Raw genomic sequence first — 24542 nt, 5'->3', positions numbered from 1 at the left:
ATTAATTCATGTATTCCCTTATCTGTGCTTTATATGGCATGTTGCTCAAGAGCTCAAGTGACAAGAAGAGAAAGTACCATTTCTTATTTATCACAAAAGTACAACACCTCAAGAGAGTTCCAACTCATTTTAAAAGAAAACATGTTCAAAGCCAGAAGTATTTGGTAAATAAAAAATATTGTTACAAGCATAATCACTGAGCACATTTCTAAGAAGTATTTGCATTTTCCAAATCCTCTCGTTGGTACAGGAAATCAGCGACGAGCCTCATCTGTTTGTGGAGGGCATCAGCTCCCATGACCTGAACCAGGGCCTTGTGGGTAACTGCTGGTTTGTGGCGGCGTGCTCCTGCTTGGCACTGAAACCAGACCTCTGGCAGAAGGTGAGTTTGGTTTCCTCCTGTCTAGTCACAGTCTGAGATGAGTGTTGCAAGAGAAGACTGTAATGTGTATTTCCGTGTGAATTAGTTTCCTTTAGTCCCCTTATGGGGATATACATGGTGCTGTTTGGGAAGGAACTGTTATGTGAATTTCGCTATCAATGTTCATGAACTTAAATTCATCTACTCAGTCTGCAACCCAGAGTTTGTAAGATTCTGGTTGAATGAAACAGACGAGAGTCCCATCTTACAATAGTCAAAATGTTTATTCACGAGGGTACTCTGAAGTTCATTATACAAAGACATACATTTTATAGTTCACTTTCTACCTACGCACATATATCCACACAAACAGTAGATATCCTACGCACATACATACACACGAACAGTAGGTGAGTTGTGTGCTTCTCCAGAGTTCTCACCACTATGTATCGCTACCCAGCCCTGTCCGTTCCATTCCCCCGAGATTTGAGAAACCTTGAGAAGTACTCCCTGTCCTATCATAAGTTTCTCAGAGTTCTAGCCAGGTCGAGCCAAACACAGTTTTAATTGTTCTCGGTCTTTTCTTCGGCACACATATACACACATTTATCTCCCTCCCAGTGCAACCTAGTTGGACTTATGTTTAATACTTTAATTATGCATTATACTGTCATACGCGTCGTAAGGGACAGACCAAGGCACAGCGGGTATAGTGCTCATCTTCTTACTTTATTTAGAGAGAACACTCAAACAAAATAAACAAACGACCAAACAGTTCCGTAAGGCACACAGGCTATACAGAAAACAACCACCCACAAACCCAAAGGAAAAAAAGGCAGCCTAAGTATGGCTTCCAATCAGAGACAACGAAAGACACCTGCCTCTGATTGGAAACCATACTCGGCCACACATAGAAAACGAACATAGAAAATGACAACTAGAACAAATCCCCTCTAAATAAACCAACCCCAAAACACACAAAAACAACACCCCCTGCCACGCCCTGACCATACTACAATGACAAATGACCCCTTTACTGGTCAGGACGTGACATATACATGCTACATAAACAACTAATTACTAATTAGTTACGTTTCAGGGTAGAATTACTTCATCATTATCTTTTAAACATATAAATGATTTTATCAGGAACACATACATAATGTATGTGAAGTATGTGGATGGGCATCTATGTCATTCCATACTGTTGATACCTGACTCACAGTTTAATTAACATAGTTGATGTGATGAATTCACCTGAGGGGCTTTTTAAATGTCATTGAATGGAAAACAGTGTCATCTTTCCTTCTTAAATTACCCTACTATCCCTCAGCAACATTAATATTTTCCTTATATTCAAATGAACCTGGCTAGGAAAATAAGCACTCGCCAATATTCCCACCCAAGTTTAAAACTATTAACATTTTACTAGACATGTGGTTCACTGTGAAGCCCTGTGTGTTGACAGGTCATCCCCAACTGGAAGGAGCAGGAGTGGGACTCTCAGCACCCGGAGAACTATGCTGGTATCTTCCACTTCCAGTTCTGGGTGTTTGGGGAGTGGGTGGATGTGGTGGTGGATGACCGCCTGCCCACCATCAACAGAGAGCTCATCTACTGCCACTCCAAAGTCAACAGCGAGTTCTGGAGTGCCCTGCTTGAAAAAGCCTATGCTAAGTCAGTATACTCTAAACACTACTCAAACCTCCTTTCAAATCCCCTTTTTTTCCCATCTGACCTCTCTGTATCCTCTTCTGTCTCTCCTCTCTCTCTCCTCTTGTCTCCAGGCTCTCTGGCTGCTATGAGTCGCTGGACGGGGGCAACACTGGTGATGCGGTTGTTGATTTCAGTGGAGCCGTGACAGAAGCCATTAACTTGGAGGCTGAAGTTTTCCACAAAGACCAGGAGAAAATGGACAACCTGTTTGAGGACTTGCTCAAAGTCTACGACAGGGGTGGAATCATCAGCTGCTCCATCAAGGTCTATCTTCTCAATTGATTGTTTTCAATTGGTCAGCACACTGTATATAGTCACAGGTAACTTTAACAGGGACAGAACACACTGGGCAAACACTGATTAAATCAATGTTGTTTCAACGTATTGTGATGTGGATGTAACGGCCGTCGTAGGAAGTGGACCAAAATGCAGCGGGTACGTGAATGCTCATATTTATTTTATTACGAACTCCACACAAAAAAAACTAAAAATGAAAACACAAACGACAGCTAACAGTTCTGCAGGCTAAACATAGCAGTGCACGAATACAACTTCCCACAAAGGGACAGGTGAAAACAGGCTACCTAAGTATGACTCTCAATCAGCAACAACGATGTACAGCTGTTCCTGATTGAGAGCCATACCAGGCCAACACAAAGAAATACACAACATAGATAGAACCTAGAATACGACACATAGAACATAACCCAAAAACCCCGGAATACTCAAACCAAACACCCCTCTACATAAACACACACCCCGAACCACATAAAACAAATACCCCCCTGCCACGTCCTGACCAAACTACAATAACAAATGACCCCTTTACTGGTCAGAAAGTGACAGTGGAATCAACGTGGAAAATACATTGGATTTGAAAAAAGTCAGCAACCAGTACAGTTTCTCATTTCAACCAGCGTTGTAAACATTGAAATTATGGTAAAACTTCAACTTAAATACATTGCCTTAAACTGAAAAAGTGGATTATTAATATTGTGAATATGGCATTCTATTTATAGGGCTAATGGTAACTACTTCTAAACTTCCAAAGCTCCAATCAACCATGGATGAATGAGTGTATACAGTGCCTTGCAAAAGTATTCATCCCGCTTGACGTTTTTCCTATTTTGTTAAAAAAAAGCCCACCTGTGTGCAATCTAAGTGTCACATGATCTGTCACACGATCTCAGTATATATACACCTGTTCTGAAAGGCCCCAGAATCTACAACACCACTAAGCAAGGGGCACCACCAAGCAAGCGGCATCATGAAGACCAAGGAGCTCTCCAAACAGGTCAGGGACAAAGTTGTGGAGAAGTACAGATCAGGGTTGGGTTATAAAAAAATATCAGAACTTTGAACATCCCACGGAGCACCATTAAATCCATTATTAAAAAATTGAAAGAATATGGCACTACAACAAACCTGCCAGAGGGCCGCCCACCAAAACTCATGGACCAGGCAAGGAGGGCATTAATTAGAGAGGCAACAAAGAGACCAAAGATAACCCCGAAGGAGCTGCAAAGCTCCACAGTGGAGATTTTAGTATCTGTCCATATGACCACTTTAAGCCGTACACTCCACAGAGCTGGGCTTTATGGAAGAGTGGCCAGAAAAAAGCCATTGCTTAAAGAAAAAAATAAGCAAACACATTTGCTGTTCGCCAAAAGGCATGTGGGAGACTCCCCAAACTTATGGAAGAAGGTACTCTGGTCAGATGAGACTAAAATTGAGCTTTTTGGCCATCAAGGAAAACGCTATGTCTGGCACAAACCCAACACCTCTCATCACCACGAGAACACCATCCCCACAGTGAAGCATGGTGATGGCAGCATCATGCTGTGGGGATGTTTTTAATGGGCAGGGAATGGGAAACTGGTCAGAATTGAAGGAATGATGGATGGCGCTAAATACAGGGAAATTCTTGAGGGAAACCTGTTTCAGTCTTCCTGAGATTTGAGACTGGGCTGGAGGTTCACCTTCCAGCAGGACAATGACCCTAAGCATACTGCTAAAGCAACACTCGAGTGGTTTAAGGGGAAACATTTTAATGTCTTGGAATGGCCTAGTCAAAGCCCAGACCTCAATCCAATTGAGAATCTGTGGTATGACTTAAAGATTGCTGTACACCAACAGAACCCATCCAACTTGAAGGAGCTGGAGCAGTTCTGCCTTGAAGAATGGGCAAAAAACCCAGTCGCTAAATGTGCCAAGCTTATAGAGACATACCCCAAGAAACGTGCAGCTGTAATTGCTGCAAAAGGTGGCTCTACAAAGTATTGACTTTGAGGGGGTGAATAGTTATGCACGCTCAAGTTTTCTTTTTTTTTTTCTTTTTTTCTTGTTTGTTTCACAAGAAAAAATATTTTGCATCTTCAAAGTGGTAGGAATGTTGTGTAAATCAAATGATACAAACCCCCAAACAATCAATTTTAATTCCAGGTTGTAAGGCAACAAAATAGGAAAAATTCCAAGGGTGGTGAATACTTTCGCAAGCCAGTGTACCTATTTACACGTTGAAAAAATGGTGTCCTTTGTTGGGCAAATCAGATGTCAATATAGTCTACGTAAACACAACCTCACTCCGAATTTACTTTCACATACAGCTTGTGTAAGAAAAGTTAGAGGAGTTACTTTCAACTATTCAATGTTATTTAAGTAGTCTACGCAAATGAGTACAGAGTAAGTAAATTAAAAACACCCACAAATATAGTTATTTAAACTAATTATTATTATTAAGTAACTGGTTCCACAGCCTTTTTTTTTTTACTCAACTTTTTTAAGTGTTGAAGCACAAAAATGAAAAAGCAGTGTGTGTACCTAGTTCCACAGCCTTTTTTTAGGTAAGATGCCCAAATAATAATTTATAGTTGAATGAACATAAATAGGCAATTTGAGAAAACACGTCATTTTACATTGATTGAATTTTTGCCTACGTTTTCTCATGTTGGAACTAAGTTTGGGCCAACTAAAAATGTTAAGTTCGGGTAACACTTTGACCGAAAAGTTGAGGAAACAAAAGTCTGTGGAACCAATTACTTAATAATATTTAGTTGAAACAACTAGATTTATTTTTACAGAAATTTTAAAATAAATCTAGTTGTTTCAACTAAATATTATTAAGTAACTGGTTCCACCGACTTTTTTATGTTTACTAAACTTTTTGGTCAAAGTGTTACCTGAACTTAACATTTTATGTCAGTTGAAAACATTGTATGTTAAACGCAGTGTGTGTACCTAGTTCCACAGCCTTTTTTTAGGTAAGATTCCCAAATAATAATTGTTAGTTGAATGAACATATGAGACAATTTGAGCAAACACGTCATTTTAAGTTGACTGCATTTTGTTGGAGCTAAGTTTGGGCCAACTAAAAATGTTAAGTTCACATAACACTTTGACCCGAAAAGTCTGAGGAGCCAGTTACTTAATAATATTTAGTTGAAACAACTAGATTTCTTTTTACAGTGTATGGAACCTGATCAATATCTAAATGTCTTGACATGATAGCTCAGATGAAATGAGCATAGATTGTTTCCAAAACTAAGCAGTGTACATAGAATTAGGCATCTGAATAGTGGACTTGTTCTCACTTTAACTGCATTACCCCTCATATACCAGTAGGAGTCGCTGTTCAGGCAGAAATAGTTGGACTGTGGCTTCACATTTTATTTCAATATACCTCTTTGTTTAGGTTGATAGCATGACTTTGAAACAATAAAGTTGCTTCAAACATATCATTTTACTACCGACATTGAAACAAGGGCAAATAAAATGTGTCTAATCAAATAAGAATTCAACATCATTTCAACCACTCAATATATAGGACATATAGGACATTTTTCAACCCAATTTTAACTAATACATAGTTCTGATAATTATGTTGAAATTAGATTGTTGTAACAACCTGTTAGTCAGGTGAAGTTGAAGTTGTACCCTAATTTCAATGTTTACAAGCCTGGTTGAAATTAGATTAAAAACCGTACTGCTGGATGACTTTTTTTTTAATCCAATGTATTTTCCACATTGATTCCATGTCACAATGCGTTGACAAATTATGCTGAAACAACATTTATTCAACCAGTGTGTGCCCAGTGGGAAGTGACTGACTAATGTGTTTGTCACTCTCTTAGGCATCTCCTTCTGAAATCGAGGCTTGGATGGCGTGTGGGCTAGTGAAGGGCCATGCCTACTCAGTGACTGCAGTGAAGAAGGTACAGTTAGGCCACGGTCTGATGGCCTACTTCCAGAACAAGACCATCCCCCTGATCCGCATGAGAAACCCCTGGGGAAAGACTGAGTGGAACGGAGCCTGGAGTGACAGGTGTGGAGGACATGGAGCCTTTATCCTCCCCGCTCATGTGCTGTTCAACCTCTCCACACTTCAGTGCCCAAGTGGACACATCAACTCATTATTTCATTCTCCCTCTTTCCTGTTGTCTCTCCCCCTCCTCACTTCAGCTCAGCAGAATGGGAAAGGGTTGGCAGCATGGAGAGGGCTAAGCTTGGCATCACAGTAGAAAACGATGGGGAATTCTGGTGAGTGTAAACAAAACAATTAAAGACTATTATCTCTTCTGTTCAGCGCATGAGATAGTGGTTTATCTACCGTAAAATTTCAATTAATAGCCCGGGGAGTTTATTTGCTTTAATCAACACAACAGGCACTTTTTATAGACAGGCTTCTATTTGAGCCAGGCGTCTATTTCCTTAAATCACACAGATTTTTCTCATTTGCCATAGTTAATTGTTTAATACCAGCATTCACTTCCAGCATTTTATAAAAATTCTTCATTTCCTGCACTAATGTGTTATCATTTATACACTGTATCAAGTTTTTTGGTCTCAGTATGGCTCTATTTCTTTAAAAAAATATATATTTTCCTTAATAATAATTCTCTGTGATTTTTCGTCAGTTCTTACTTTTGTCACTAGATGGCGATTGGCCGATTTCAAAGGGTCTGTACTACCAAAGTTGTTGACTGTTCTTGTGCTTGTTTTTGTATGCCTTATTTGCTACATGTGGCTTATTTGATCAAACAGAAGTAATCAAATCAAATTTTATTGGTCACATACACATGGTTAGCAGATGTTAATGCGAGTGTTGCGAAATGCTTGTCCTTCTAGTTCCGACTGTGCAGTAATATCTAACAAGTAATCTAACAATTTCACAACAACTACCTTTTACACACAAGTGTAAAGGAATGAATAAAAATATGTACATAGAAATATATGGATGAGCGATGGCCGAACGGTATAGGCAAGATGCAGTAGATGGTATAGAGTACAGTATATACATATGAGATGAGTAATGTAGGGTATGTAAACATTCTATAAAGTGGCATTGTTTAAAGTGACTAGTGATACATTTATTACATCCAATTTTTAATTATTAAAGTGGCTAGAGATTTGAGTCAGTATGTTGGCAGGAGCCACTCAATGTTAGTGATGGCTGTTTAACAGTCTGATGGCCTTGAGATAGAAGCTGTTTTTCAGTCTCTCGGTCCCAGCTTTGATGCACCTGTACTGACCTCACCTTCTGGATGATAGCGGGGTGAACAGGCAGTGGCTCGGGTGGTTGTTGGCCTTGATAATCTTTTTGGCATTCCTGTGACATCGGGTGGTGTAGGTGTCCTGGAGGGCAGGTAGTTTGCGCCTGGTGATGCGTTGTGCAGACCTCACTACCCTCTGGAAAGCCTTACGGTTGTGGGCGGAGCAGTTGCCGTACCAGGCGGTGATACAGCCCGACAGGATGCTCTCGATTGTGCATCTGTAAAAGTTTGTGAGTGTTTTTGGTGACAAGCCAAATTTCTTCAGCCTGAGGTTGAAGAGGCGCTGTTGCGCCTTCTTCACCTCGCTGTCTGTGGGTGGACCATTTCAGTTTGTCTGTGATGGGTACGCCGAGGAACTTAAAACTTTACACCTTCACTACTGTCCCGTCGATGTGGATAGGGGGGTACTCCCTCTACTGTTTCCTGAAGTCCACGATCATCTCCTTTGTTTTGTTGACGTTAAGTGTGAGGTTATTTTCCTGACACCACACTCTGAGGGCCCTCACCTCCTCCCAGTAGGCTGTCTCGTCGTCGTAGTGTCGTCTGCAAACTTGATGATTGAGTTGGAGGCGTGCATGGCCACGCAGTCATGGGTGAACAGGGAGTGCAGGAGAGGGATGAGAACGCACCCTTGTGGGGCCCCAGTGTTGAGGATCAGCGGGGTGGAGATGTTGCTTCCTACCCTCACCACCTGGGGGCGTCCCGTCAGAAAGTCCAGGACCCAGTTGCACAGGGCGGGGTCGAGACCCAGGGTCTCGAGCTTAATGACGAGTTTGGAGGGTACTATGGTGTTAAATGCTTAGCTGTAGTCGATGAACAGCATTCTTACATAGGTATTCCTCTTGTACAGATGGGTTAGGGCAGTGTGCAGTGTGATTGCGATTGCGTCATCTGTGGACCTATTGGGGCGGTAAGCAAATTGAAGTGGGTCTAGGGTGTCAGGTAGGGTGGAGGTGATATGATCCTTGACTAGTCTCTCAAAGCACTTCATGATGACGGAAGTGAGTGCTATTGGGCAATAGTTGTTTAGCTCAGTCACCTTAGCTTTCTTGGGAACATGAACAATGGTGGCCCTCTTGAAGCATGTGGGAACAGCAGACTGGGATAGGGATTGATTGAATATTTCCGTAAACACAACAGCCAGCTGGTCTGCACATGCTCTGAGGACGCGGCTAGGGATGCCGTCTGGACCGGCAGCCTTGCGAGGGTTAAGACGTTTAAATGTTTTACTCACGTTGGCTGCGGTGAAGGAGAGCCCGCAGGTTTAGGTAGCGGGCCGTGTTGGTGGCACTGTATGGTCCTCAAAGCGAGCAAAGAAGCTGTTTAGTTTGTCTGGGAGCAAGACATTGGGGTCCGTGACAGGGCTGGTTTTCTTTTTGTAGTCTGTGATTGACTGTAGACCCTGCCACATACCTCTTGTGTCTGAGAATTGCGACTCTACTTTGTCTCTATACTGACGCTTAGCTTGTTTGATTGCCTTGCGGAGTAGCTACACTGTTTGTAATGCTTAGGTTGTTACGAGTGTACTGATATATGTAGGACACGTGACATACCGACAACTCTGAGAAAAAACACTTTATATTGGAGTTGTGCCTGTTGTTCACGAGCCTCTGCCGAGTCCCCAACAACCGGATGTTCCGGTTTTCAGGTGAAATGGAAAGAGAGACTGTGACCCGACTTCCACTTTGGAACGTTAACAATGCGACACTCCGTCTTAACTCCTCCACATTTACTGGATTGGTTGAACAGTGCAGAACAAAACTTCCCTCAACAGTTTGTTACTTTTAGGCTTCATGTGTTACTTTTAGGCTTTCTACGTTAGATTAGTTGTTCACCCACGTATCTGCTCTCTCATTGGCTAGAATGCTCCCACCTGATCTTGACTCCTCCTGACTGCCTTCCATGTTTGAAGACATTTATTTTCGTTGTTAGAGCGGCCACTTGAGTATCTGGTCAATATAATGGATAATCTGTGTAAAAACAGAAGATTTCCATAATTATTTTGATTTATTACTGAATTATTTATTGTAACAAATAAACCTTAAACCTAAAAAAAAAAATCATGATAATTCATGAAAACCTAGTAAACAATTAATTTAGACCCAGCGTTTATTTGAAACCGGTGTTCATTTGCTGAAATGTGTGCCCAGCTATCAAAAGGGACATGCGGCTATTTGAGACTGCGTTTAATTGAAGTTTTATGGTATCTACCAATCTTAATTTGTGTGTGTCTCTCTCTGTGTGTCATCTCCATAGGATGGCGTTTACAGACTGGTGTAAGTACTTCACGGATGCAGACGTGTGTCATCTCATCAACACCTCTCTGCTCACCATCCACAAGACATGGCACGAAGTGGTGCATTTCGGGAGTTGGACCAAGCATTCAGACCCCCTGCACAACCGCTGTGGCGGCTGCATGAACTACAAACAGACCTTCCTACAGAACCCCCAGTACCTGTTTGACATTACCAAGGAGGTGGACGAGGTTCTGATCTCCCTACAGCAGAGAGACATGAAGATCCACAGACGTATCGGCCAAGGAGAGAACCTCACCCTCGGCTTCGCCGTCTTCAAGGTAGTTCATATTAACACAATCTTAGATTGACTGCAGTGGGACTGGGGTGAGAGACTGGCTCAGTGAGGGTTTGTCCAAAGGACAGGGTGTATGTCTGGAGCGTGGGGCGTTGGTCCAACTGCAGTTTATTTTAGGGGAGAAGTTCTCTGTGCTACATGTTTGGCTTCCCCATCTGTACAAGAATTTGGCTAAATCAATGGAATTTCCCTTTTCTCTCTTTATCTATTGAACAAACAGCAAATCAGCCAGTGGGTGTTTACAATAATGGGTAGACATTACCCATAATGGCCACATTGGCCAGTTCATGTCTGGGACAAGAACTTCCAACGAGACCTGTAATCACGAAACGATTTGGTAACACTTCATTTTAAGGGGTCCTTATTACAGTGTAATTACATGTGTAATTACACTGTAACAAGTACTGCAGTTAATTGTAACTTGATTGAGTTTACTAAAACAGATAAGATATAGGTCAACCTCACTTACTGGGGTCTACCATACAGGTGTCGTCCCAGATTATAATAAACAAAGTACTTATAATTACTGTGTACATTACCCATTATGACAACCTGATCCGCAAATTCCATTCAAGTGAGAAGCTAAACCCAAAAGTACACCACAGAGTACATGTACATGTACATTACACAGGATTTAGCTACTTGTAGTTATCTTGTAGTTAATGTCTACTCACAGTGCATTCGGAAAGTATTCAGACCTTTTTCAACGTTTTGTTGCATTACAACTTTATTCTAAAATGTATTAAATAAATGTTCTCTCATCAAGCTCCACAAAATACCCCATAACGACAAAGCGAAAACAGGTTTTTAAAAACATTTGCAAATTTATACAAAAAAAACAGGAATACCCTATTTACATAAGTATTCAGACCCTTTGCTATGAGACTCAGTATTGAGCTCAGGTGCATCCTGTTTCCATTGATCATCCTTGATGTTTCTACAACTCGATTGGAGGCCACCTGTTGTAAATTCAAGTGATTGGACATGATTTGGAAAGGCATACACCTGTCTATATAAGGTCCCACAGTTGACAGTGCATGTCAGAGCAAAAACCAAGCCATGAGGTTGAAGGAATTGTCCGTAGAGCTCCGAGACAGGATTATCTCGAGGCACAGAAGTGGAGAAGGGTACCAAAACATTTCTGCAGTATTGAAGGTTCCCAAGAACACAGTGGCCTCCATCATTCTTAAATGGAAGAAGTTTGGAACCACCAAGACTCTTCCTAGACCTGGCCGCCCGGCCAAACTGAGCAATCTTGGGAGGTGACCAAGAACCCGATGGTCGCTCTGACAGAGCTCCAGAGTTCCTTTGTGCAGATGGGAGAGCCTTCCAGAAGGACAACCGTCTCTGCAGCACTCCACCAATCAGGCCTTTATGGTAGAGTGGCTAGACGGAAGCCACTCCTCAGTAAAAGGTACATGACTGCCTGTTTGAAGTTTGCCAAAAGGCACCTAAAGGACTTTCAGTCTATGAGATTATCTGGTCTGATGAAACAAAGTTTGAACTATTTGGCCTGAATGCCAAGCGTCACGTCTGGAGGAAACCTGGCACCATCCCTACGGTGAAGCATGGTGGTGGCAGCATCATGCTGTGGGGATGTTTTTCAGCGGCAGGGACTGGGAGAGACTAGTCATGATCGAGGGAAAGATGAACGGAGCAAAGTACAGACCTCAGACTGGGGCGAAGGTTCACCTTCCAACAGGACAACGACCCTAAGCACACAGACAAGACAACGCAGGAGTGGCTTTGGGACAAGTCTCTGATTGTCCTTGAGTGGCGCAGCCAGAGACCGGACCTGAATCCAATCTGGGGAGACATGAAAATAGCTGTGCAGTGACACTCCCCATCCAACCTGACAGAGCTTGAGAGGATCTGCAGAGAAGAATGGGAGAAACTCCCCAAATACAGGTGTTCCAAGCTTGTAGCGTCATACCCAAGAAGACTCAAGGATGTAATCACTGACAAAGATGCTTCAACAAAGTACTGAGTAAAGGGTCTGAATACTTATGTAAATGTGATATTTCATTTTTTCATTTTTATAAATTTGCTACAATTATCTGTAAGGTTCCTCAGTCGAGCAGTGAATTTCAAACACAGATTCAACCACAGGGAGGTTTTCCAATGCTTTACAAAGGGCAACTATTGGTAGATGGGTAAAACATTTTAAGCAAACATTGAATATCACTTTGAGCATGGCGAGGTTATTAATTACACTTTGGATGGTCTTCAATACACCCAGTCACTACAAAGATACAGGTGTCCTTCCTATCTCAGTTGCCGGAGAGGAAGGAAACCACTCAGGGATTTCACTAGCAGGCCAACGGTGACTTTAAAACAGTTACAGAGCTTAATGGCTGTGATAGGAGAAAACTGAGGATGGATCAATAACATTGTAGTTACTCCACAATACTAACCTAAATGACAAAGTGAAAAGAAGGAAGCTTGTACAGAATAAAATGTAAAAAAAACATGCATTCTGTTAGCAACAAGGAACTAAAGTAATACTGCAAAAAATGTGGCAAAGCAATTCACTTTTTGTCCTGAATACAAAGTGTTACGTTTGGGACAAATCCAATAAAACACATTTTCAAGCATAGTGGTGGCTGCATCATGTTATGAGTATGCTTGTATTCGTTAAGGACTGGGGAGTGTTTTTCAGGGTAAAAAAGAAACAGAATGGAGCTAAGCACAGGCAAAATCCTAGAAGAAAACCTAGTTCAGTCTGCTTTCCACCAGACTCTGGAAGATGAATTCACCTTTCAGCAGGACAATAACCTAAAACACAAGGCCAAATCTACACAAGTTGCTTACCAAGAAGACAGTGACTATTCCTGAGTGGCGGAGTTACAGTTTTGACTTAAAACTACTTGAAAATCTATGGCAAGACCTGAAAATGGTTGTCTAGCAATGCTCAACAATCATTAATCCAGGTGTGGAAAGCTCTTAGAGATTTAACCAGAAAGAAACACAGCTGTGTCTACAAGTATTGACTAGGCTGTGAATACTTATGTAAATGAGATATTTCTGTATTTCATTTTCAATACATTTGCAAAAAATTCTAAAAACATGTTTTTACTTCGTCATTACGGGGTATTGTGTGTAGATGGTTAATACATTTTGAAATCAGGCTGTAACACAACAAAATGTGGAATAAGTCAAGGGGTATGAATACCTTCTGAAGGCACTGTAGCTAGTTAGGCCTAGTTAGCTACCTAGCTAGTTGTTGTGTTATCTAGCTAGCAATAATAGTGCTTGTGTCGACACAAGTAGTTCGCCAGCAAGCTAACGTTAACATGCTGGGTGTGTCTCACGTAATACCCTTAGGGTACGACTACCCTGAGGACAAGGTTCAGGGAAGATAAGACCATCGAGCCCAGCTAATGTTAGCTATCTAGTTAGCTAGCAAGTAGTGATCATAGTATATTTGCCAGCTTTAGGTAGTTAGCTAGCTAGTTAGTCAAGAATAGACAATTCGGTGGTGTGCTAGCTAATCCCCCAAAAATTTACAGATTGCATGGAAAGTCTATTCGGTACATGGTAACTTCACTGAACAATAATATAAATGCAACATGCAACAATTAAAAATATTTTACTGAGTTACAGTTCATATAAGGAAATCAGTCAATTGAAATAAATTCATTAGGCTCTAATCTATGGATTTCACATAACTGGGAATACAGATATGCATCTGTTGGTCACAGGTACAGTACCTTAAAAAAAGATAGGTGCATGGATCAGAAAACCAGTCAGTATCTGGTGTGACCACCATTTGCTTCATGCAGCGCGACACATCTCCTTCACATATACTGTAGTTGATCAGGCTGTTGATTGTGGCCTGTGGAATGTTGTCCCACTCTTCAATGCCTGTGTGAAGTTTCTGGATATTGGCCGGAACTGGAACACGCTGTCGTACACGTCAATCGAGAGCATCCAAAACTTGCTCAATGGGTGACATGTCTGGTGAGTATGGAGGCCATGGAAGAACTGAGACATTTTCAGCTTCCAGGAATTGTGTAAAGATCATTGCGACATGAGGCCGTGCATTATCATGCTGAAACATGAGGTGATGGTGGCAGATGAACGGCACGAGAATGGGCCTCAGGATCTTGTGCATTCAAATTGCCATCGATAAAATGCAATTGTGTTCGTTGTCCGTAGCTTATGCCAGCCCATACCATAACCCCACCGTCACCATGGGGCACTATGTTCACAATTTTGACATGATGCCATACATTGGGCAAATGCTCACCTTCAATTGTCACTGGTAAGCTGGAGAAGTGTGTTCTTGACCCATTGTCAAATGCACAATTAAATTATTTAACAATTTAAAATACTGTTTATCATGTGGTTTGTGCAGGCTGAAATATGGTGCATTGGGATGCTATGGTAAAAAGCATTCGTTGTTACACCCCTGTAATCACAGACTGCAATTACCACCAGATACATGTTGTTACTACAGTGTAACTATGAATTATTATAATTAACTGCAATACTTGTTACAGTGTAATTACATATGTAAGCACACTGTAATAAGGACCCCTTAAAATGAAGTGTTACCAATGATTTAGAGTTTCAATCTGTTCAAGCTGAAATAACAAACATTGGGGAACAGTCATGGTGAGAAATGATTTCTTCTGATTTAAGGTGGAACTGAACAGAAAGTACCGCATGCATAACATTATCACCCAGATGAACGTGCAAACGTCAAAGTACATCAACGCCCGCACGGTGTTCACGAGGGTCACGCTCCCCAAGGGTCGCTACATCATCATCCCCTCCACCTTAAAACCGGAGATTCTGGGAGAGTTCATGCTGCGCGTTTATACTGATGTAGACTCAGGATGCAGGTACTGGAACTAGACCTGTGGCATAGCTAAGAGCCCTATTTAGATGTAATGACACACTTTAGTATGCTGTCCATGCAGTTTTTAGCATTACTTTAAAGGTATATGATGATCTCTCTTCGTCTCTCAGAGAGCTAACAGAACACAAGCCCAGGATGAGGTGTTGGAGTGCATTCACTGGCTACCCCCATGCTGTGTCCCAGATCTACATCCACGCAGCAGAGGGGCTGGAGAACCAGGACAGCACAGGGGGTTAGGGAACGCTCCACAACCTCTAATGAATACTATACATTACAGGGAAACATACGTCAGAAATAGACATTGTAAGAGTTTACTCAGCATGACCTTATGGCTGGCTCATACTGTGTCATTGTGCAGGTGCAGATCCATATGTGATCGTGTCCTGTGAGGGCCGCTCAGTCCGGTCAACAGTTAAGGCAGACACCCTGGACCCGGTGTTTGAGACCAGAGCCATCTTCTACAGAAAGAAGCCCAGGAAGCCAATCACTGTGGAGGTAAGATATAGAGGTGTCAAATATCATAAATACCAATGGGAAGGAAAGATGAAGTGATTCACGAATTGGTACATTTGATGTCCTTAGTTAGTGTTAGTGTATTTTTCATGCTTTGGTCTTACCTGGTCTACCCCTCCCTACTTGTCCTCTTCCCCAGGTGTGGAATAGTAACGTTGTGAAGGACCAGTTCCTGGGCCAGGTGGTTCTGACAGGCTCATTAAAAGACTCCACCAAACCCCAGAGGCTCCAGCTGAGGAAGAGAGGCAGAGCCATGGCCGACGAGATGCCTGGCTCCATCACCCTCCGCATCGTCACCTGCACCGAGCTCACAGACATGTGACCTGGATCAGCTGACTACTACCTGGGTCACATTGACAATGTATACAACACTCTGTCACCTCTTCCTTGCGGTAACAATGCAAGAAGGAAACTTTGGACAGGAGCTTATCACTACAAGACATCATTTGGTTGTCAGAATGACTATGAATGTGAGCTCGGAATCTTTTAAGGACCGGAGTCATTTTTTTCTTACTGTTATTGCATGACTTTGTGTTTTGTAAAGAGACAAGTTATGCCTTTTCGAAAGGTGAATGAATGTGAAAAAGTCAGCATGAAGCAAGACAAAATGCAATTATTTTATACTAAACTATACACTATGAAACACAATAGCCCATTGAAGTGACACACATATTGTATCTGTACACAAAACGATGCAACATATACATTTTAATAACATGTTTGTTATCATATACAAATGTATGTGCCTCTTTTGATATTGTTGAGAAACAGACAAAAGGTTTCAGTTTTTGCTACACAATATTGTAAAGTCTTGGATAACCTGAATGTACAGTATCTACAGTGTAAGTTTTGGACTATGGTCATCAATTTGTATCCTTCCACTGAGCAACTTGAAATGTCTAAAGGGTATACTGCATGTGTCTAAACTACCGTACTCGCTTGCTCAAAATGATTTGCCAGGTAATCCCTACTAAAAGATAAAAGTAAATCTATTCAAACCAAAATGTTAATTTACAATGATGTTTTAATATTTTTTTTTTATTTCAGTCCAGTTCCCAAACTGCAGTATTTTGTTGTTTTACACTCAAGACACAGCCATGCACAATTCATCATTTAAAAAAGTCTATAGCTTTAACCACAATTTAAAATAGCTTATCCGAAACCTTAGTTTTCCCCTGTCGCTTTTTCTCATCTGTCTGTTTCCAAAGATGGGGCCTGCTGAGGTTTACCAGATGGATCAGCAGTTTACAAACCCAGATGATAATAATAGTAGAATAATAATAGGAATAATTTAAAAAGAAACGCTTTTTTGTCTTTGTTCCATTCTCTTGATACACATTTATAGAGGAATTTTCACACCACGTGTACAGGTTTACACATTCAAAAGAGAGGAATGTACAGGAGCGATCGCAGAAGAGGAGCGGGCCGGCGGGGCAGGCCGGGGGGCCGCTAGCTGTCCCAGAGTTCATCTTTGTGCTCATAGTTCAGGTACATAGGTGAGACCAAAGTTCACAGGGCAGATAGTCTTAATACTCTCAGCCACAGGCACACTCAGCAGTCGTGCTCCGGATAGATAGACAGACAGGCTCCATGGGCGTGCTGGAGACAGACGGGACAGCGTCCAACGGCTCTGTGTCCAGGTGGAGTACTGTCTGACACAGCCCAAGCAGGATTGTTCCATCCAGGAGTGTAGAGACAATGTTTACTTTCTTCTTCAATTTTCAGGGTGCAAACCATTTACAAATACATAGGCCTACTATAGAGCAACCTGAATATTGTCATTGCATTTTTTCCATCTTATTTACATACATACACACATATCCTAACAATGTTAGCCTACTTGGAAAATTAATTAACATGTGTTGCTTCCCATGCATGAAATCGGCCATGTCCTCCTTGCAATGGCTCTCCTGCACTTCTACAGTACGTATAGCCTACAGTGGTGGTACGAGTGAGCAGCTACCCTGCACCTCACCGTCTGAGTTAAGGTGGACAACAGGAGTGGTATCTAGTGCTGAGGTAGCTCTCTCCCTTACAAACACACACACGTGCTCACACACACGTGTGTACACACAGCCACTCATGCACACACACACATGCACACACACACATGCGCGACACACACGCACACACACACACACACACACACACACACACACACACACACACACACACACACACACACACACACACACACACACACACACACACACACACACACACACACACACACACACACACACACACACACACACACACACACACACACACACACACACACACACACACACACACACACACACACACAATCTACCAGGGATATAGTTTGAGCTCAGGGTTTAGACACAACACAAAGACAAGGTCTAGACTTCAGTACAGTCCTAAGGGATGCTGTGGCTACTATGGACCAGGCAGAGAATGCCACAGGGATGGTTATAAGTAAGCTATTGAATTAAGAACCAAGGAACAGTCTATATTTATGTAGAGAGAGAGCTTTTCAGAGTACTTGTCCAGTAGCCTCTGCTATGGGATGATAGGAATGGCAGAGTAAAGGGGAATGTGATCCTCTCGTTTGCAATGGTCGATAAGACAGGTTACAATTATAGAATGGCACTCAGTCATCAATCCAAAAACCTTTTCATGGACAAATGATTAAATAACACCCAGCAATCTGCGGCCACACAGCCAAAACTCACAGAAACGCATAGAAACAGATACATCCAAACTCACACAGTACTTAGGAAAGTTTAGCTGCAACAAGACACTGGAGCAATGAGTCTAAACTCACGCTGAGGAAGCTAAAGAACGGCATCCCATTAAAAAAAACGATATATACACACCTTCTGGATGGATAAAGACAGAGAGAGAGAGAGAGAGAGGAGAGAGAGAGAGAGAGAGAGACAGACAAACAGACAGAAAAACAGACAGACAGACAGACAGACAGACAGACAGACAGACAGACAGACAGACAGACAGACAGACAGACAGACAGACAGACAGATGAACATGTGCACTAACTCAGGGATTGTGCTCATTTGAACAAATGGCTTCCGCTTCAGATACATCTAGGTCAATTCACAGATCAGAGGTTAAGCACGCAAATGTAAGGCTCACTGATGTGAAACAAATGGTAACATTGGCAAATTGACCCCCCAAAAATATTTTCAAGCTCATTTTTGTTGGCAGGCTATCCCCACATAGACAGTAATACAGTCTAGCGTCCTGTCTAGTCTGTCCAGTCTAGCCTGTCCAGTCTAGTCTGTCCAGTCCTGTCTAGTCTGTCCAGTCTAGCGTCCTGCAATAGACTGTGACACCTTCAGAATCTTTCGAACGGACCACGCGTCTCAGACGTTCTGACTGGAAATTGACTCTGGACAAACAATTACAAATAAATTAATTGACTAAATCGATTTTAACTAACTACAGGTATTAAGCCCATAACACGGGTTTCATACTTGAACTTGAAGAATTGGAAAATGTTTTCAAAGCTTTTGACTTTGGAAACGTGAACACACTGTGGCCCATCCGAGAGGCAGCAGTGATTGAATCAGCCTCCTCTACAGCCTTGGCCCAGCCATTCTCTATGTGAGATCTCTGAACATCTAGGAAGTTTAGGGTATCCAAGGAATTACAGCTATGTCCTGGAGTAAGCCAAATGGCTTTGATGGATGGTTGCCACTTCTCTCCAGCCGCTCCTTTTTTTTCTTACACACACACACACACACACACACACACACACACACACACACACACACACACACACACACACACACACACACACACACACACACACACACACACACACACACACACACACACACACACACACACACACACACACACACACACACACACCTGCAGAGGATGAGCAGGTTGCAAGTTGGTTACACAGAGCCAAAGTCATGCAGGCATATGTTGGTTCCCGAGTCCCAGAGTCTGTCTCGCATGTAAAATGTTCAATGCAGGAGAGGCCTTATTGGAAAGACCTAGAAGAAAAGAGAACCAAGGTGATCGCTGGACAGAAAGGGAAGGAATCACAAGCTCTCAGTGCTGTTACGTTCGGCTTCTCTTCCTGGATCTCTCCCTCTTGAAAAGGAGCACAAGTTTTTTTCTTTGTATTTTCTCTTTTTTTTTGTTTTTGTTAAGGAGCATCTACTCCCCTCACAGGACACACACACACACACACACACACACACACACACACACACACACACACACACACACACACACACACACACACACACACACACACACACACACACACACACACACACACACACACACACACACACACACACACACACACACACACACAGTACCGATGGACTGCTCCACATGTACAGAATGCTGGCGGACTTAAAGAGGAGGCAGGAAGGTGATTCAGCAGCAGCATTTCGGCCGCTAAGAGGCCATGTGGGCCAGCTGTCCATCCTCTGTATGAGGCAGCAGGAGGGTTGGTTACTGTCTATCTCTGTGCTGCCTGTCTCACAACCCCATGGAGCAGGGTCCAGCTCTGTGTGTGGACACACAGCGCCTCCTAACGACTGCTGTTCTTGATGGCTTCCTTGGCTGCAACAATCAGAGGGCTCAGGCTGGACAGGGGCTTGGCTAACTTCAGGAACGAATGCTGCAAAGAACACAAGCGAAGAACTGTAATGAGGGGAATGCTCTGCGTGTACAGCCCGTGATTTAAGGTTAGAACGGTATGTTAGTAATGTAGGGGTGGACTGGTCAGTGTGGTCGAGTTTGGGTTATGTTAGAGTGGTTAGGTTAAGGTTTGGGTTATGTTAGTGGTCAGTATGGTCAGGTTGGGGTTAACATGGTGGTCAGTACCTGGAGGAGCTCCTTGGCTGAGCCTCTGCGGTCCACGTCCATCTCCAGGCAACGGTTGAGGAAGTCTCTGAACACGGAGGTCAATCGCTCAGGGTTCTGGAGCTCTGGAGTCCCGTTGGTGGCGATAAGGTACAGTGCCTGAGGGGATGGGAGAGAGGGGTGGAGAGGGCCAATCAGTTATTGGCCCTTACTGATCAAATAGCTCCAGTATATCCCTGGATGTGTGTGAACTATAGATAGTGTGTCTTACCCTGAGAGGGTTCTCATTCAGGTAGGGAGGTTCTCCCTCCACCATCTCTATGGCCATGATACCCAGGGACCAGATGTCCACCTTGGGCCCGTAGGCCTTGCGGGTCACCACCTCGGGTGCCATCCAGTAGGGCGTGCCCACCATGGTGCTGCGCTTGTTCTGTTCTGGGGTGATCTGGGCACAGAACCCGAAGTCAGCTGCAGGGAGAGAGAAACACGTCAGACACGGCTTCTTCAACCCCACCACTCCCCACAGGACTCTCTACCCCAACATCCAATTGACCATCATTCCACCCTGGTCCCTCCTGCCTGTCCCTTACTAGTGAGATGACTTACTGAGCTTGACCGAGCCGTCCATGCCCAGCAGGATGTTGTCACTCTTGATGTCTCTGTGAATCACCTGGTTGGAGTGCAGGAAGTCCAGAGCCTGCAGACACTGTAGAGAGTGGAGACACAGACACACATCTGGATCAGAGGAAATGCCTAGGCTAGTGGTCAGAAGGGGCTCAGCTAAAGGCACTAGGGGGTATTTGTTGATAGTAGAGGGCTGGTCTCTTACCTCTCTGCAGACTGCAGCGATCTGGCCCTCGTCCATGCAGGTCTCAGTCACGACATCAGTCAGTGAGCCTCCAGCCAGGTACTCCATCACCACCCACAGCTCATCCCCTACCAGGTAACTGCAGACAGAGGAGGACAGAGAGATTAAAGGTAGGATCCAGAAAGTAAACCGCAAAGTGGATCAATGTCCGCATCAACTAAGAGCACTGGAGCTTGAGGCTTAACTTCTCTGTTTTGGTGCCCTGGCTACCACGCTCTGACAGCGTGAAGCGAACCCGTGCACGTGCGCAGATAATGTGTGTGACCGTGTGAGAGTGAAGTCGTGAATCTCGCTCATCTCAATAGCTACGGTGTTGCTCGTGGCAATGGTCATATTTACAGTATCTGCTATACTGGCTGTTTTCCCCATCAGTAACCATGGCTATGAAGGTCACCTGTCCAGGTAGTTGACTATGTTGGGGTTTTTGTTTTCCCTCATCACCAGGATCTCATTGATGATGAGCTCCTTCTTGGGCTGCTGCTGGAGATTCATCTGCTTGATGGCCACCTAAAAGAGGCACAACCACAGAGACTTTAGACAGTGTTTTCGGTGCTCTTCCGACAGATTACACAGTTACTGTGATTAGCCAGAAGAGATGGCTAATCAGGGTGACAGATAGACACGTAAGATGTGGATGTTTTTCTGAAGGGACTGCGGTAGTAAAGTTAGTTTACCTCCTGGCCAGTAGCAATGTCAATGGCTGTGTATACAGTGCCAGATGCCCTGAGGAAACAAGAGAACGACGCATTAGTTCCACATAGAAACAAGTCCTCATGCAAGGAGTTAGAACAGATCATGGTGCACACAAGCTATCCTTCCAAAACATGTCCCTCCACGGTATCTATCTCCATTATATTAGAGTTATGCAACTCTCCAGAGCCTGGAGGACACTTCCTTATTGTTTTATTAACACAAGAATCTTAAAGAAAACAATTACACAGTGTCTTTGAATGCAAGCAGTTCAATTGCTTTTTTCCATAGATGATCTGGTACCATTTCATTTGACCACCAGAGGGCAGCATTGATGATTGGCCAGTGAAAAGGCAACACTAATGCTTCTGGGTCAGTAATAAATAACTAAGAGTCATAAACCTGTCAATAAAGTGACCTTTCCTCTGTGATTTCTATAAATGTCTTGCAGGGGTTATGTCCCTACAGTATATAATGTACACATTATACCACTTGCATATCTGGATAATGTCAAGAGCTCATTCTGCTATGAGTGGTGGGTCTGAGTTGCATGTGAAGTGCGTGTGGACCAAGGTTATTTTAGTTTTTTATTTTATTAATTTTTAGGATTTTTATTTAGAATTCAGTTTAATTTCAGTATGTTTTCAGACCTGGTTTGCAAGTTTACATTTGTTTATATTTGCTAACTACCTCCTTCAAAGAGTGCAGTGTATAAAGTCAGAAAATCTGCTGTCTCAGTCACTGCCTGTCACCAAGGGAGTACCCCAAGGCTCAATCCTAGGCCCCACGCTCTTCTCAATTTACATCAACAACATAGCTCAGGCAGTAGGAAGCTCTCTCATTCATTTATATGCAGATGATACAGTCTTATACTCAGCTAGCCCCTCCCCGTATTTTGTGTTAAACGCTCTACAACAAAGCTTTCTTAGTCCAACAAGCTTTCACTGCCCTTAACCTTGTTCTGAACACCTCCAAAACAAAGGTCATGTGGTTTGGTAAGAAGAATGCCCCTCCTCCCACAGGTGTTATTACTACCTCATACTTGTATAGTCACCTCATACAAGTACTTGGAAGTATGGCTAGACAGTGCACTGTCCTACTCTCAGCACATACCAAAGCTGCAGGCTGAAGTTAAATCTAGACTTGGTTTCCTCTATCGTAATAGCTCCTCTTTCACCCCAGCTGCCAAACTAACCATGATTCAGATGACCATCCTACCCATGATAGATTACGGAGACATAATTTATAGATCGGCAGGTAAGGGTGCTCTCAAGCGGCTAGATGTTCTTTACCATTCGGCGATCAGATTTGCCACCAATGCTCCTTATAGGACACATCACTGCACTCTATGCTCCTCTGTAAACTGGTCATCTCTGTATACCCGTCGCAAGACCCACTGGTTGATGCTTATTTATAAAACCCTCTTAGACCTCACTCCCCCCTATCTGAGATATCTACTGCACCCCTCATCCTCTACATAAAACACCCGTTCTGCCAGTCACATTCTGTTAAAGGTCCCCAAAGCACACACATCCCTAGGTCACTCGTCTTTTCAGTTCGCTGCAGCTAACGACTGGAACGAGCAGCAACAAACACTCAAACTGGACAGTTTTATCTCAATCTCCTCATTCAAAGACTCAATTATGGACACTGACAGTTGTGGCTGCTTTGTGTGATGTATTGTTGTCTCTACCTTCTTGCCTTTTGTGCTGTTATCTGTGCCCAATAAGGTTTGTACCATGTTTTGTGCTGCTACTATCTTGTGTTGCTACCATGTTGTTGTTATGTTGTGTTGCTATCATGCTGTGTTGCCATGTGTTGCTGCCTTGCTATGTTGTCATCTTAGGTCTCTCTGTATATAGTGTTGTGTTGTCTCTCTTGTTGTGATGTGTGTTTTGTCCTATATTTATATTGTATAAATGTTTAATTTTTAATCCCAGGCCCCCGTCCCCGCAGCAGGCCTTTTGCCTTTTGGTAGGCCGCCTCGTTAAATAAAGGTTAAATACAAATATTTCGTTTTTATATTGTTTAGTTTCAGAAAGGATGTGTGGGAGGCTAGGAGCTATTTGGGTTGTATAATTGTTTTGATGTCGCTTCTTGCAACTGGGGGTCAGTAATACATAAGGTGATGGGTCAGGTCATAGGTTAGGTTAGCCCTTCTCATGACTCAGTCCTTCCACATCCCTTTTGATTAGCTGAGGTGATTTGGTCAAATGTGAAACGCTCGACAAACAATTTATCCTTGATTGAGATACAGTTTTGGAAACCTTGAACACTAAACTTGAACACAAAAGTTATCATACAAAATCAACTTTACATATAAAAAAGATGCACTTCCTGTTAGCTGTTCTACCACAGATTTCCACTGAGTTTTTTTGTGTCACACAGCTTCGAGCAGATGTTTTCTTTTGTTCCCTCCTGAGTTTCCATTAGGTCGGGAAGTGCAACACAAAACACCTCCGTGAGAATCTAAAATGCCTCACAGGAAGTGCATCTTTTGTATTTATTAAATCATTTTGGGGGGTATGAAAGTTTACTGAACAGAAATATGTATGTCAACTGTTGGCTCCATGTTTC

The 24542-nt window shown here is 42.9% G+C and overlaps 2 protein-coding genes across 3 annotated transcripts in view; one reads left to right on the top strand and one right to left on the bottom strand.

Moving 5' to 3' along the window:
- The window catches only part of LOC106603107 (calpain-5), a 38572-nt gene extending 21960 nt beyond the window's left edge, over positions 1–16612 (top strand). The window contains exons 3-12 of the mRNA XM_014196334.3: positions 251–382; positions 1830–2038; positions 2149–2341; positions 6208–6398; positions 6536–6613; positions 9883–10201; positions 14863–15065; positions 15193–15314; positions 15441–15577; positions 15735–16612. Of these exons, the coding sequence (XP_014051809.3) occupies positions 251–382; positions 1830–2038; positions 2149–2341; positions 6208–6398; positions 6536–6613; positions 9883–10201; positions 14863–15065; positions 15193–15314; positions 15441–15577; positions 15735–15917 (1767 nt within the window). The 3' untranslated portion in view covers positions 15918–16612. The remainder of the gene's footprint in view (positions 1–250; positions 383–1829; positions 2039–2148; positions 2342–6207; positions 6399–6535; positions 6614–9882; positions 10202–14862; positions 15066–15192; positions 15315–15440; positions 15578–15734) is intronic.
- Positions 16613–19935: 3323 nt separating this feature from the next.
- Positions 19936–24542, bottom strand: part of LOC106603108 (serine/threonine-protein kinase PAK 3) — a 59471-nt gene continuing 54864 nt past the window's right edge. For both annotated transcript variants that reach the window (XM_082974477.1, XM_014196337.3), the window contains 7 exons: positions 21950–21998; positions 21670–21782; positions 21237–21354; positions 21014–21113; positions 20679–20875; positions 20429–20566; positions 19936–20222 (listed from right to left, as the gene is read on the bottom strand). In XM_082974477.1, coding sequence (XP_082830603.1) covers positions 20133–20222; positions 20429–20566; positions 20679–20875; positions 21014–21113; positions 21237–21354; positions 21670–21782; positions 21950–21998 — 805 coding nt within the window. In that variant the 3' untranslated portion in view covers positions 19936–20132. The remainder of the gene's footprint in view (positions 20223–20428; positions 20567–20678; positions 20876–21013; positions 21114–21236; positions 21355–21669; positions 21783–21949; positions 21999–24542) is intronic.

The sequence above is a fragment of the Salmo salar genome, chromosome 04 (genome assembly GCF_965601325.2).
Source record: "Salmo salar chromosome 04, fSalSal1, whole genome shotgun sequence".
Classification (NCBI taxonomy): Eukaryota; Metazoa; Chordata; class Actinopteri; order Salmoniformes; family Salmonidae; genus Salmo; species Salmo salar.
Note: the sequence above shows the minus strand (reverse complement) of the source record. Positions and strands in the feature narration are given on the sequence as shown.